The sequence below is a fragment of the Lacerta agilis genome, chromosome 4 (genome assembly GCF_009819535.1).
Source record: "Lacerta agilis isolate rLacAgi1 chromosome 4, rLacAgi1.pri, whole genome shotgun sequence".
Taxonomy (NCBI): Eukaryota; Metazoa; Chordata; class Lepidosauria; order Squamata; family Lacertidae; genus Lacerta; species Lacerta agilis.
The window spans coordinates 76,414,774-76,431,093 of NC_046315.1; the positions used below are offsets into that span (position 1 = coordinate 76,414,774).

The following is a 16,320-nucleotide window of genomic DNA, read 5'->3' on the forward strand; positions in this document are numbered from 1 at the left end:
TGATCACTGGCAATGCTGGTTGGGGCTGATGGGAGTTGTAGTCTAGAAATAACTGGAGGGCTGATCTAAGGGGTGGAGGTAAGTAGATAAAAGTATACTGAAAAGTATATTTTGTCATAGCACCCCTATATTTCACACAGAACCACTGCATTCAGCAAAAACATACAACCCATTACTCCTGAGGATACTTCACTTTAGGATTCATGCATCATGATGTGTGAGTATGTGCATACATGTGCACACATGGGGTGACTGGATTTCTGAATGCTCCCATGGCAAAGTTTCAGGAACAAGGTATTATAGGCCAGATAGAATGTACTCTCTTTCAACATGAGAGTACATTCATGTATTCAACCTCTCCCCCTGCAGTCTGAAGTTATTGCACCCTAGAAAGAATTACCATGTGCATTCTCTGCACTACTGGCCAGTGTTTCCCAATTGTTGGGTGTTTATACTACATTTTTAAAGATTTGCCTTGAGAGAGTCTTTAAACCTCTTTTGTTGACCACCAGCACCATGCTTTCCATTTTTAAGTTTGGAATACAGTAGTTGCTTTGGAAGGTGATAATCAGGCATCCAAACATGACCAGTCCAATGAAGTTGATGTTGAAGAATCATTGCTTCGACACTGGTGATCTTTGCTTATTCCATTACACTGGAATTAGTTTGCCAGTCTTCCCAAGTGATATGTATAATTTGTCAAGAGACACCATTGATGGAATCTTTCGAGGAGTTGGAGATGTCGTTTATAAGTGGTTCATATTTCCACAAGCATACAGTAAGGTTGGTAGTACAATAGCTTTGTAAGCAAGCATTTTGGTTTCCCTGAGAATATCCCGGTCCTCAAACACTCTTCACTTCATTCGGGAGAAAGCAGACTTGGGCAGACCTGACCTGACCCAACCCTAAGGTGGGACGATGCGACCACCCCAAGTGGCACCCCCAAGAGGTGGCATGCTTGTCCCACTGGTCATCTTTGCTGCCAGTCTCCTTGGCTTCTGGGGCAGAGAGGGACCAGCAGCAATCTTTGAGGAACACTGCCCCCTCCTCCAGAGTTGGCGAGAAGGGAAGCATTCCACCATCCAACTTTGCTGCTGGGCAGTCGAGGGAGATTTTCCCACCCCCACCTGGAGAAGCTGGTGTAAAGCCTCGCTGCCAGGTGGGTGGGAGAAATCCAGAAAGGATCTCACCGCCACCATGGCAAGGGAGACCCTGCAAGGGCATCTCACAGAGGAGTCCTTACGGAGGTTGCTCCCAGCCCCTGCATTGTGGGATGCTTTGCCTCGTGTGTCAAAACACCTCTGGTCACCCCTGGTGGTGGGATTAATAGCATCTACAGGAGCCACACACTTCCTTATGAGCAATGGTAAAGCTACAATTTTGGGGCCCTGAAGCATGAGGCAACCAGCAATGAGGTCTGAGTAACCATGGCTATCTTCTCCAATTGTGCTGTTCCACAACAGATCACCACACCTTTACAACATCTATGGTACTGACTCTCAGACTTCGGGATTGTTGAAATATATACAACAAAAAATTAATCCATTTGAGTTGTGCTACTCAAACTGAGCCTCCTAGACCCAAAAATTTTAAGCAATGTGGACTAGAGTCATTTCTCGAGGCCCCATATGAAAAAGTGCTTGTCTGTCAGCACATGCATGCAAGACTGAATACCTGATCTAATGTCATGGAACAGCTTCCTTTCCCACAAAAATAAAATCACTGAAAGCTTCTGTGCTCTGGTTTGTGCATGTGTAAATCCCAATGTATGAGCTTCCAGAGATCAAATCCAACAAAACAATGAGCATCAATAATTTTTTTTTTTGGGGGGGGGGGATGTCCCAACACTTCAAGTGTAGTTGAAGACTTACCTCTGGAGGCAAAAGGACATCCATAGGCGTATAAGTTGGCCAGTATCCCATTGTAAGTATATTTACTGTTAAGTCTATATTCCCTGGGTCCTTTTGATTCTGTATGTACTATAATAAGAAAGGAAGAAAAGGATTTTCAGTCATGTTAATGAGTTAAAGGTTTTGCCTGCGGACAAAGAAGGAAGGAGGAAAGAAATCACTACTGCTGGTGATAATTATTATTATTTTCTACAAAAATGTGAACTTTATTCAAAGAGTGTAGCAATTTCTACCAATATTTACAGCAAAATTGAATTTAATCATTGAAAAAATGACTTAAAATTGTTATTTAACAAAGGTTGAATTCAGTGATATACTTGCATGGTAATATGTTATTAAAACTCAAAACAATCTGAAAATAAGGAGCTTAAAATAATATTTAGAGTTGATGTTGAGGTGCGAATACTTTCCTAATTCTGACCTGCATTTTCACCCATTGAAGTATTAAATTTCAAAATCAAAGTTTGATGCACCTACATTTTTAAATGATGCAACATTTCCAATTCCTAATTACATTAGGATATATCTGTGTCCGTTATGGCAGCATATTTCACAAGTTATGTTGTGTGTGAAATATTATTTTATAATCTACAGATAAAAATAGTAATTAGCATGGATTTTAAAATGACAAAATAACCACTATATTTGCAAATGCTCCTTTCTCTTCTTTCAGCACAGCTGCAAGGACGAGTTCAGAAGTTTTTGCTTAATAGTTTTGTCCAAACATAGGGAAAATGTAGTCAATCTTAACTGTGCTTTGTTTGACACAAGCCAACTTCAAATCAAGAGCTATGAAGCTGCAGTTAAAATCAGCCACAGTTTACGGTTCATATCAAACACTAAACTGCAGTTAATGAAAAATGAAAGCTTCTGATCTACTCATGGCTGTGCCAGACTTCTGGGCAGGGGGAGTATGCAAGCCCAATGTTCATCACAGATCCTTTCTGTTATGCTAAACCATCATTTATCAGGTCTGAAACTAGTCTTATCAAACCAGCTCAAAATTTCACTGAACTATTCAAATGAAGTGAAATCTTACCTGTTTAAACTGAACCATAACATCTTTTGAAAGTTCCATATCCTTAAACATTCCTTCCAGTTTACTGGTGAAAGCAGCACCACATTCTGTTATACAAAACAAAAAAACAAAAGGAAGTAATATGGATGCAGTAACGTGAACTGTCAATTTAGGCACACAATGAAGGTAACAAACTCTTCAGAAGGAGTAAAGCAAAGCAAACATGAGATTTTAAAAAAAGTGCATTTGTTTGGCATCATAGATTTCCAAAAGGACTAACCTGTTCCATTTCCCCCTATATAAGGGCTCAAACTTGTAACTGAAGGAACCAAATTCACAAATGCTTACCATGCTTAAGCTTAGACAACATAGATTTCTCAGCATCTACTGAAGCGCTTTTCCCAACCAGAAGTCTTTTTGCCAGATCCTTTTTATAAAATGCTTCAAATACATCTTTACCTGCATGGACAATGTTGAGGAGGATGAGAAAAAACATCACTAAAGCACATCCTGTGACTTATTTTGAACCACAGAGGGGGGGAAATTAACTAAGAATATAGATGTGTGTGTGTCTGTGAGAAAGCATAGGAATAATCCTATATTTAAAGGAAGTAGCAGAAGCAAGATTCTGTCACTATAAACCTCAAAATACTACAGCTTGTACAAATGGCACTTGTTCAGTAAATAACTTAAAACTTGACCTACACGTTCTACCTGTGAAAGTGCCAAATTTCAAACGGAGCTGATAAAATTGCCAGAGATACAGCAAGTTTAAAAGTGCTGGAAATATAAAATTTACTCATTTCCTCCCTGATTATTAAGGTAACATATATATTTCTTTCCCATTCTGGTGAAAACTACCAATGTGCTTTATATAGACTTGTTGTAGAACCTACACTTCTGTTTGGCTTCTCAGAAGTTATAACAATGTTCCTGCCCCATTTCTATTGAAAACAAGTAGCGGAAAAATTGTGTTGAAAGAAAAATTGAAGCTAAAGATCTTGTCAGAGGTGCAATGTTTGTAGAGGGAACCACAACTCCTATTCCTTTAGCTATAAAATATCATTGGATGGATCCTTCAATGTGCAGTTCTTTAGAGTTCAATCTTATCCTTCAAGCATCTGCATGAAACCACTGTGTGGTGTCATTTACTGCAACATTCATCAAGCCTTTGGTATTTTGGTTAAAAACTCAGCAGTGCAGAAATGCATGATACACTTTATACAGTTGTTTAAAAAGAGATTCCTTACCATGAATAAATCTAAATATTATCATAATTTTGTCAAGGATTCTTTCCAGCTCTTCATCTGTTGCTTCCTTATTGCCAGCTCTTAGCTTTGAGTCCACATGTTTTGCTAAAAAAAAAATAATTACAAATAATTACAAATAAACAGCTTAAAACTAATCTGGGGGTGGGGATCACTTGGTTTCCACATATTAGTTTTAACAAATCTAAAACTACACTACGTGTTTTATAAAAGTTGAAAGAAACCACTCAATGCCAGAAACGTATAGTCTAATAAAAACATGACAAAAAAGAAGGAAAAGGAAAAGCCAAAAAAAGGAAGCAGTGACAGTTTTCCTGTTACAATGCTGCAAACAAGTAGGCTGCTTGCATTTCATTGACTTCAGTGAGATTAATCCAGTCTGTGCATAAAACTGCAATATTTACAGGGTTTTAAAAAATCCAAATCCGTGCCGGACTCAGAGGAGGATAATATGATGAGGGAAACTTATGGGAAAAAACGGCAGAGACAGCAGAACAATAATGGTGATGATGATGATGAAGACAAAGCTAAAAGTTAACAGTAAAAATAAACAGTTTGAAAGTAATATACAAATCTACAGAAAGCCAATGATAGTGACAATGGGAATGATATTATCAGAGGGGCAATAAATAATAATATAATACAGGTATATTGATGATGATAACAACAACAACAACAACAACAATACAAGTAGCAGAATTGAGAACAAAAATCTGAAGCTTTCAACGTGAAGCAGGAAAACCAGTTAAAAATATTACAGGTTAGGTGCTGTGACAAAATTTAAATAGTAGTGAACAGAGGCAGTAAACTGGCAGATATGGGGAACTGATGAAACGAGTGTGAAAGAGAGAACAGTATGGGGAAATTTAAAATATGCCCACATTCACCAGAACTATGAAATAGTATTTCCTCTTTCTGTACCTTTCTTTACACGCCCCCCCCCGTGTAATCTGAATTTTTGTAAAGCTTCAACATTTATATATAAAGCACTAACATATTTATACACTACTTATTAAGGTAAGTTAGGGAATTTTTCAACATTAACACACTACATGAATTTTTTTACTCTAAGATATTGTGATGGCTTAAAATATTTCCAATGGCTTGATGGCAAAAAAGCCCCCAGAATCACACAATGAATCTGAAGATAAAAAGACCACCTGCTCCAATTAGAAGTAGAAAAGAATCTTACATGAAAGGAAGAATGAAAAGGGCATGTTAAAAGGTGAGAACTCATTTTTTCACTGCCTTTCCTTACTCATGGTTGTTAGAGGCAGTCACTGTAAAAGCAGATCCAAAAGTCCCTTGATATAGATAGCACCAAGCTATTTTTAAATATACTGATAAAAGTTCTTATAAGCCATGCAAAATCCCTGAACCCATGGGAATGAGCAGTGTGTGCACATAATAAAGCAAATAAAGTAATAGAATTTTCCACTCCTTATTATAGAGCTCTTAAGAGATTTCTACACAGATATCAATCTCTAGATACCGGTATAAATTGTGACACAACAGTTTCCTTCTGAATGCTTTATGCACAAACTAACACCAGTTGCAAAATAAGTGCAGGCTTTTTTGAAGGTAGGGCAGCTAAATGAGATTTGTTAGATGGTAACTCCACGAGAGGGCCTTCTCTATGGTGACACCCTGGTTGTGTAAATGCTAAATATATAGCTGGCACAATCTGTTAAATCTTTGACAGGCAGCTAAAAACACACTTGTTTGAACAGGCATATGCTGAGCAGAGGGTAAACACCATACATTTAAAACACATTACTTCCTCCAAAGAATCCTAGAAACTGTAGTTTATGCTTCACTGAGATATAATTCCCAACATCCTTAACAAACTAGTTTCCAGGATTATTTGGGGAAAGTCAGGTATGTATGATGCCTTAGTCTGTTTGCTTCTACTGCTGTTTTAATGTTGTTTGGTTGTCAATGCCTTTTATTTGCCCTGTGATTCACTTTTTATGTAACCATTATGTTTAACTTGTTTTATTGACCTGAGACTGCTTGTTGATATGGGGCAGGTTTAAAATGTTCATGATTAAGCAAGTAAGTAAATAAATAAATAAATAAATGCAGGATGTGGCCGAATTACAAAAGCTGATCAGTTGAAGTCAATGTCCCACAAGACGTCTGCAATAGAATACCCAGGTTAAGGACTGCAGGGACAGTTTTTCAGTTGTTCTGCTCCTGCCTCGAGGGTCAATTCAAGAAAGCAGGAACCTGCTACTCAGCAGATGCTATTTAACATCCACATCAAACTGTGGAATGGAGGTAATCCACAGACTTGGGACTTGAGTGGCATCAGTATCCTAACAACACCCAGCTAGTTAGCCAATCAGAGTGTATTACTAAAGAGCAGGGTAAATAAAACTAAGAGTAAAATCAGAATTAGATCACATATCTCTCAAAAAGGCAAACTGGCTAAACATAAGAACTTTTGAATTTTATCTTTTCCCCACTCCCCCCCCCAAAAAAATCCATCCCGCATGTGATAAGCATTGCAAGAGCATTGGTGTCAGAGATACTGGAGGAAGTGTCTGCATGCCTACTCCCCATTGAACTCTATCTTCCCAGAATTTTACCTGTTGTTATATCCACTGCTTTTGGGAATACAAACTCATGCCAAATCCAGAATTTAACCAGACCTTCTATGTCCCACTTCCAATCAATATTAAGGTGGCTGTGGTCCCCCCCCTTCTTTCTCTCTCCTGTGTTAGAGGACAATGGACAACTTCTGTGCCAGGGATAGGAAACCTGTGGTTCTCCTGATGTCGACTACAACTCTCATCACCACTAGCCATGCTGGCTGAAGCTGATGGGATTTGGAGTCCAGCAACACATGAAGGAATCATCTCTGCTTTATGGTTTGTGTTCTTTGGATGTGTGCATGTATTTGGGTGAGTTTGTTTTGGCCCCCTGAGGTCTTTACTTTGGAGACCTTAGAAAAGACCACTGCTTTAGATAGCTCTAGCCTCCCTCTCTTCTCTCTTTCATCAGATCACCCCAATAATAAGCAACACAACCAAAGTTACCTCTGCCTCTTTTGGAGCTTCCTTAAATAGTACTATGTTGTAACAGCACTCTAATTTCCATGCAGTTTTCTAAGCAAATGGCACTGCAGTCAGTCAGAATAAAAACAAGCACAGATGCACAAGGAGAGGAAACAATCATGTCTCTTAAGAATGCAGCCCACATCCTTATCAGAATACACACACAAGCAAATATTTTCATGGAATAAAATATTGTACTGCTGGACACTGGCATATTTAGCAACTTAATCCTAGACAGTATAAGTTTTAGAAACAGTATTTTTGCAGGAAAATAGTTATACCTATAAGTTCTGCTGGTTTATTTGGTCTCTTGTTGATAAACGTTTCAAAAGATTCTTTCATCAAGTTTATACATTTCTCATTTTTCTGAAAACACACTTCTATTATATGATCCACTTTGTCCTTAAAATCTAGCAGCTCTTGCACCATATCCTTGTCTTTTTCAGGGTTAACCACTATTGTTGTCCCATAGTTCTGCAAAACAAACACTTTTGATCAAACGCGTCAATAGTACTTACCTCTCTTATTTCCTAATATTCCCCCACCATTTACATTGATAATAAAAATCATTTAAATCACAGTTGCTTTAATGCACCTGAAACATTAAAAACACCGAAACATGAGAATCACACTACATTTTTTTAAAAAATAAAATAAACACTTAATAAGTGTTTTTCCAGCATGTGATGCTAATTGACACAGAAAATCTGTTTGTACAGTACTAGTTAAGCACAATACAAAACTATAGTTTAGTAATACAAGAACAAGTCTTCTCTTCTGGCAGTCTTGCATACTCCCCCCCACCCCCACTTCCTTAGCATAACCACAAGAAAGAGTTTGGAAACTTGTGCTTCAGTTTTTTATTTAACTGCAATTTGCTAGGGCTATCCAAAACCCAAAAAACTGTGGTTAGCTTAACTATGAAGCTAGTTTGCTTCCACTAACCATAGCCAAGATGAACCATTGTCCAGAAATTCAGATAACATGTTAAACCGAGATTACTCTAAATTGGAAAATGAAGTATTTTATTGCCTCCTCATGGCCACACAGCATGTCTGAATACAACCACAGATCATTGTTATATAATATGTAAAGGCAAAATATGTTTAGGGAACATTCAGAAAAATAGTATGCTGTGGTGTGTTGGGGGGAGGGGTGCTGCTTCTAAACATACCTTTAATTGCAATAGAAACTTTAAAAAATAGCAACACTCCCAGATTGTGAAGTCTTTGTAAGTCATGTATGAGAAGGGAAATACAAACAAGGGACACATCATTTTAGGCAAATGCAGCTTAAATATTCAGAACATCTAATAGTTCTGCTGTTGATTAATAAGCATTGCTGTGTGACAACATGCTGTAGTATACCTCATTTCCTAGCTGAAGTGCTCCTATAGTATCCACCTGTGGGATACTAAAATGTAAAGAGCTCAAGCAAGGCATTACATATACACACAACACACACTTTTCATTCCCCCCGACACTAAATATTCTGTGGCTACTGTGCAGGGTCAATCCTGGAAGGGGGCTAGAAGGTTCCCATAAGTTTTTTTTTTTTTAACAGCTCTTGTATGTCTGCAAATTTTGGGGTTCCTCCAAGCTTTTTAACACTTCCCTCTTTAACACTTCTCGGTGGCTCAGCTTTGCCTGTCACCAGCAGCAATCACCACCAGAGTTTGCTGTTAGGAGGAGTGATAGCAATTAAAATAATATTGGTCAAAGATGGCTTTTGTTACATTGCTCTCAAAAGTTTCCAGTCTTACACCTCAAACCACTCTTGAATTGAGAATATTTTAAAACATTTTATTTATATATTTAATGCTAAAATGGTAAGGTAAAAGGTAAAGGAACCCTGATGCTGAAGTCCCGTTGAATTTGACTATGGGGTGCTGCGCTCATCTCCACTTTCAGGTCGAGAGAGACGACCTTTGTCCACAGACAGCTTTTCCGGGTCATGTGACCAGCATGACTAAGCCGCTTCTGGCGCACAGAACACCATAACGAGTGCCAGCACAGTGGTACCTGTTTATCTACTCGTGCTGGTATGCTTTCGAACTGCCAACCTTATGACTGGCAAGACCAAGAGGCTCAGTGGTTTAGACCACAGCGCCACCCATGTCTCAATGCTAAAATACTGCAGGCTTAAAGATAATGGATAGCAATGTAATTAGACAAAACAAAAAACCCCACCATCCCTATCCCTATACTTGTTAACTTTTCTTTCTCCTAAATCATCACTACATTAAGCTGACGGCATAAATTCAGAAGTAACATACTGTCAGCTTTAGCCTTCCATAATTAGTGATCTACTTCCCACTCTGGTAATTCTTCTGGTCTTCTATTATCTGTGAATTCAGCCTCTGTGATTCTAGCTACCAATCAGGAGAAAGCCCTCAAAGAATTCTACCACTCCTAGGTTCTTTATAACTATGAGGTGGGTTTAGGTTTTCCTCAGGCAGATCTTCTATGCGAAGCTACACCAAACTCTAAACACCAGAAATACGATTTTCTAAAACAAAAATTGTGCTTAACACTTAGGGTGCTTTACTAGTCCCACTGTTCTTTTGTATTCCTTCTCAAAATGCAAATGTGGCCTTCCCGAGGATGGATTGCAGGCAGTAACAGTGCTTCTTAGGTGGCTGCCACACAAACTGTTTGTTGCTTATAAGTGGTTTGCTGCACATATTGCAAAATATAGTAGCCATGGTTCAAAGAAGAATTTTTTCTTCTTATCCTGGGGTATGTTTTTCCACATGTGAAGTGCACTACTATATTCAACTTTGATAGAACTGATGCTGAACAGTAGAGAAAATTGAAGTGAAGCAAAGTTTCACTTTCCCAAGGACCTGAACTATGCATATTGCCTTGCTTTCAGTATCTGATCAATCTTTTTGTTTATTCAATAAAAAGAGGATTTATTATGAATTGGTTAGAATTCTAAGTTACTCAGAATCTAAATCAAGCAAATCATTTTTTACTTTTTTTAAAAAAAGAAAGTGCAACAAAACAACATGTTTCTAAATACCTTGATGTATTCACTCCAGTGCTGCAAGAGGAGCTGTTGTCCGGTTTTCACACGACTGAAAAGCTGGCACATCTGGGTGAGATCTGCTATTCTGTTTTCATCAAGCAGATTATCAAGTCCTTAAAATGAGAATGATTAACACATTAAATAAGGTAGTATTGTTAGAAAATGGAACAGAACTTTCCGTGAGTTTAAAGCAACAGCATCTAGACATTATGGTGGTTGTAAACAATGCAACTTTCCCCCCTGTAAAGAATATATGATTGACAAGTGCTTTATATACAAACTGAGTTTCTGTCTCTCATATACATAATTTTAAAGGTACTACGGTACTGTATATCCAAATGGATTGGCTGTGGAATTCTAATGGGCTAGATTTGCAACAGCTTGTCCTAACAAAACTATCAGCCTGCTGAATTTAAAATATTTCAGAGGAGCTGTTAGATTTTAGTTCATGGAAAAATGCAGGCCTGTTATTGCTACAGCACCAAGAAAGAGCTCTATCAGTTATAGAGGTCTGTGATTAAATAAGCAGTTTTCAGAGAACTATCCGTGACCCAGCATTCCTGGCAATTCCTTCACATACAATGTTAGCCAGTTTTATGAACAATTTTATGAAAAATTTATACACATCCCTTAACTTTTATTGCTCTGAAAAGGGTTTGCTTACATTATTTGTTGCTAGTTGCGTGTGGGAATGTGTATTGGCCATTGTATTTTAAGAATACTTGTTTGTTCCAATGGATTTTCCCAGGCCCAAGAGGCAACTGTACAATCTGCTTTCAGTTTCCCGTAAAATGTGAGCAGATTATGCAGCTTTAAAAAAAGCTAATCAGAAAAAAGTACCTTTTTGCAAAACAGCTGATAAGTGCTCTCCTAAAAGCTGCCTCTCCACACAAGCAATGAGTGGCTTCCTGTTTAAGGCAAGAAAAAGAATCTATGAATACCTGTACAATTTAGGAGGAAGAGCCTTCAAAAGAGGGACGATATAGCAGAATGAAAGTATTCAGTTAACAACCCAGCCATTACTGATGTGGAATCATCAGCATGATCTTTACACAAATCAAAAGAAAAAACTATATGAGAAAGAAGGCACTTACTGTTACGTATTAATTATAAATGTACATAGAGCTTAGCAGGAGAACTATAGAGTTCTATAGGTGGTGTTATACTGTCTACTTAAAGCACCCATGAAAAGTGTGTACAGAATTGAGATTAACTGACCATCAGGTTGAAGGGCAGCATCTGCCACATCAAAGGCTCGCACCTGAATTATGCTGCGGAGTTCTCTTTTCATTTATGTACTTTTTCTTGAATACCTGCAGATTCACCTTGTCTGCCCTACGTACTTTATCATGGGGCTCTGCTTCACCATGAGAGGGAACCATCTGAGAACTCCCATATGCTACAGAACATTAGTGTATCCCCAGTATATTCTTGGCTCCCTACAGGAATACTCTAGCCTACTATTATTTATGAAGAGGGAAAGTTTCAGGATAGCAAGGATTTCTTTTTCCCTGTTCCCTGTTCCTGAAACCTTCCTTTACTGTGTTAAAGGGATCAGGTTCAGGATACCAGGCTCAAACCTGAACACATTATTGTTGTAGAGGAATAGAAGTGTTTCTAAATCGAAAAGGGGTGTGTGTGTGTCATTTTTTTCTTTCTTCCTTCTAGAAAACTTCTCATGTTGTGCAGAGAGGAGAGAGTGCACATCAGTCGTAATCCCTATCTCAAGCTTCTAAAAGATTTTAGGAGTTCAAGCAGATCAACCCCCTACCAAATTACACCTTCAACATTCAATAGGCTCTAGAAGCCACTGAGCAAGGACAGCAGCTGTTTTCTTTTTTCCGTGAAATTTACAAACGAGTATATGTCTGCATAACTCTCAAGTATGCAGAAACCAGTACTGTACCTTATTTCTAGTTGGCCCCATTTCACTGCCAAACAGAGTAAGCAGACCAGCAAATTAAGTATTAAAAGAAATGATGGTATACAACACTTCAGTAATGAGCATTCATTAATAAAGATCTTGGGGAAAGTCAAAAAGGATACACAAACGTAAGAGCAGCCCTTCTGCATCAGAGCAAAAGCCCATCTAGTCTAGCATCCAGTTCTTACAGATGTCTATGGGAAGCCCACAAGCAGGATATGAGTGCTAAAGTACTCTCCCCCACGTGTGATTCTCAGCAACTGGTATTCAGAGGCATACTGCCTCCACTGCTGGAGGTAGCACTGACCCACCTTCCTTCCCAAAGACGTTCATCTTCCATGACAGCGGAGAAGCAGCCACCCTGGTTCTCTGAAATCTGCCATTGCCAGACGTTCCCAAAGGCCTTATCTATTAACCTCTCAGCTTGTCTAGATCAGCCACCTTGGCTGGCCTCTAGGGAACAAGCTTGTCCCATGGGTGCCAGGAATGCATTGATTGCACCAAGCACACAAACACAATTCCTGCCAATAGGTATATAGTTCTATGTGTGACATTTGGTACAATACAGTGGATAAGTCAAATCTCTGCTGGCTTTCTACCTGCATACTTGTTACTGTTGTTTATTGACTAATTTACTATGGAGCTTCAGATTTCTGGAGTTGAAAAGTGGTGCGGGAATAGTCTGACAGCACAGTAAGGAGGCCAGGGCAAACAGCTTTCTAACTTGCTTGCTACCTTGTTGCTTTTCCACTGGCGCTGACAGCTCCCCATATTCAGCTGCATTATATTTATTGCCCTGACTAGCTCCCCGGAACTGGTGCTGCAGACAAATTGTTCACGGTCCTCATTTGAAAAACACAAGGAAGTGTAATTCAGACTTGCATTGAAAACAACAAAATGTTATCTTGCAGCTGCAGTAAGCCAAAGCTCCTCTTGTAACTTTCAAAACAAAAAATTAGGAACATACAAAGCTGCCTTACACTCAAAACAAAATAAAAAGAATTCCTTCCAGTAGCACCTTAGAGACCAACTAAGTTTGTTCTTGGTATGAGCTTTCGTGTGCACACACACTTCTTCAGATACGAAATGCACACGAAAGCTCATACCAAGATCAAACTTAGTTGGTCTCTAAGGTGCTACTGGAAGGAATTCTTTTATTTGTTATTTTGTTTTGACTATGGCAGACCAACACGGATACCTACCTGCCTTACACTGTCAGACATAGGTCCATCTAACTTAGTATTGTCTACAATGACTGGCAACAGCTGCCCAAGATTTTAGACAAGGTTCTCTCCCTTCCTTCCTGGAGATGCCATGCATGGAAGCAGACACTCTACCACTAAGCCAAAGCTCTTCCCCTATGGCTATCTGTAACTACAATTACAGATGTTATCATTAAAGTTAATTATTAATGAACAGATAATCTAAATTGAGTGTTATGTAATAGAAAGAATTCTAAAACTCCAAATATTTCTAAGCTTTCCCAAATACCTTTTGCTTCTATTTCAAGAGCATAATTTTAAGAACATAATTTAAATGTAATTTATAAAAGGTGGCACCACTACCCCTTTAGATATAAAGAGTGTTGTATAGTTTTCTATAGAACCAGCCTTTAAAACAAACAGGAACCTTGTATTAAAGAAAAAAGGTAAGAGGTACTCACTGTGTGCTATGGTCTAAATATGTCACTACTCTATCTGCTTCTTCTTCTAAACGTTTGTTAACATGGTGAAGGTATTCTGGGACCTGTCAAATTAAAAAAAGAAGAAGATATATTTGGAAGGGAATTTTGTTATACAAAAAGACAAGCAGAGTCTAAAAGCTACTAAATAGTAAAACAGCATGACCATATGCTCGTCTGATCTTACCTCATGTAATCATACAGATAACTATATGCATTGATGGCTCTGCTCATTTATTTGTAGTAATTCTTTTATCCCACCCCACCTTTCGTTCACAACAGGCAGGCAGCAATAACAAGAGAAAGTAAAACTGCTATCCATTGTGATTTCAGTCCTTTTTCTATGAACCAAAAGCAATTATTGCAGCAAGGAATCTAAAAATACACAAATGGCACTTTTAATCTAACCTGCCAGATACTCACCCCACCCCCCAAAAGAGAGAGAGAGAGAATTGAGGAGATATTAATATTTTTACAGCAGTAGGAACAATCCAGAAATGCACACACTGCTTTCAGTCCAGACACATCTGTAGGGTGGAATTCTCAGAAAAACAGCTCTGCAAGTTTGCAGCAGAAGCAGGCTGTGGACAGCACTGCTGACCTTGACCTGGCATCCATGATGTCAACAAGAAGCCTCTCTCTGGAGAGGTTTTTGCCTTCTGTCACGCTATCTCAGTACTCACATTCATAACTACTGTACTTCAGCTTCTTTTATGAGAGGTACAAAATACTGCATGTTTTTATAAATTGTGTACACAACTTCAGAGTCACACTTATAAATCTTTGTAAATAACTAAATATTTAGAAATGTCTCTATACTGAGGTGAGATTTTCTTTGCGTGGAATTGGAAACATCTAAGTTCTCAAACAGTCACGTGGAAGCCAGATTATTGGCTCTTTATACAATTTTACTGCTTTCCTTTGGCTGTAATCCATCAAATATCATACAAAAATCCCATGTTTATATATACAGCATATATTTAACAACAAAACTGCTTCAAAAGTTAATTGCTATGCATTATTATGACTTTATTGTTCATATGCATAGAGCTATTTGAATGATTCTGCTTAATGCAACTCCCACTCAAGCATATGAACTCATAATGGGAACAATTCCTACAACACTTTGTTTAACTTCATACCTCTCTTTCTTGCATTAATCTTTGGCCTTCTGCAGTATATAAACGATTTGTATCTTCCAAAAACCTTTGTTCAAATGCATCTTTGTAAACCTATTTAAGAGAGACATTAATGTGGTTTATCTGATTACTGCCTAAATTGTACAGCAATTTGTCAATAAAAGATAAAACGTAGCTTCTATGCAGTTTTCTTTTAAATGCAGGCTGTTTTATTCATTCATTTATTTAGATTACTTACCCGCCATTTACAATAAGATCCCAGGACGGGTTACAACAATAAAATAGTTACAAAACAAATAAAATAGATACAACCTTCAACAAGTGAAGTGTAAAAACAGGCTTCCTCAACATCGGCCCTCCAGATGTTTTGAGACTACAATTCCCATCATCCCTGACCACTGGTCCTGCTAGCTAGGGATCATGGGAGTTGTAGGCCAAAAACATCTGGAGGGCCGAGGTTGAGGAAGCCTATGTAGAAACAATTACACATCTTAAATTTTTACATTGCTTTTACAAGAAAAATAGTTCCAATATAGATGCAGACTCATTTCATTCATTCTTCAAACAGCCCTGTGGCATAGGAAATGTTCCTACTTACAATTAGGGAACTAATAGTGAAAGAATATCTAGTTTTACAAAATTGTTGGGCTTATGCATTTCCTTTTTTCATTCTCCTTCAGTATGGGCACAAAGAGAAAATCAAAAGTTTTCACTTCCTCTTTCTACTAATTGAGGTTTGCTGCTACATTCTAATCTAGAACTGTGGTTAATTTTAACTATGGTTTAGAAAACAGTTTGAGATCAGAAAGCATAGTCTATGCTATTTGAAGTTGGTTTGTTCCACTAAACTTTAGGTAGACTAACCAGAGTTTCTCCAGGTTTGGACAAAACATGTGTTAATCACACATCACACTAAGATATGATTTAGTGTGACATGCATAAGGAAGAACAAGCCACAATGACTCTCAGCCTCGCATGCTCCTCCCCTTACCTCTCCCAAGTGAAGGAGTTAATGGTATGATGTACTGTCCAAACCCAAAACCATGGTTAACATTATGCTTAGTTTAAAGAAAGCTTCAATTTGTGTGCAACCGTGCACATGTGCATCGAGCCAACCCTGGAAGTGATCACAAAAAGGGGCAGAATAGGGTGCCTTGGAATGTAACTCCCATGTAAATGGGAGGTTGCCTGTGTTCAAAAAGACTCTCAATAATAATAATAATAATAATAATAATAATAATAATAATAATAATAATTTATTCGTATCCAGCCCATCTGACTGGGTTGCGCC

General features: G+C 38.2%; 1 protein-coding gene across 1 annotated transcript in view; it reads right to left on the minus strand.

The window, feature by feature from the left end:
• Window positions 1-16,320, minus strand: part of CUL4A (cullin 4A) — a 33,525-nt gene that overhangs the window by 6,616 nt on the left and 10,589 nt on the right. Inside the window, exons 7-15 of the mRNA XM_033147727.1 lie at window positions 15,033-15,122; window positions 13,873-13,955; window positions 11,126-11,193; window positions 10,280-10,398; window positions 7,537-7,729; window positions 4,179-4,283; window positions 3,277-3,387; window positions 2,950-3,035; window positions 1,872-1,979 (exon numbers count right to left, since the gene is read on the minus strand). Of these exons, the coding sequence (XP_033003618.1) occupies window positions 1,872-1,979; window positions 2,950-3,035; window positions 3,277-3,387; window positions 4,179-4,283; window positions 7,537-7,729; window positions 10,280-10,398; window positions 11,126-11,193; window positions 13,873-13,955; window positions 15,033-15,122 (963 nt within the window). The remainder of the gene's footprint in view (window positions 1-1,871; window positions 1,980-2,949; window positions 3,036-3,276; window positions 3,388-4,178; window positions 4,284-7,536; window positions 7,730-10,279; window positions 10,399-11,125; window positions 11,194-13,872; window positions 13,956-15,032; window positions 15,123-16,320) is intronic.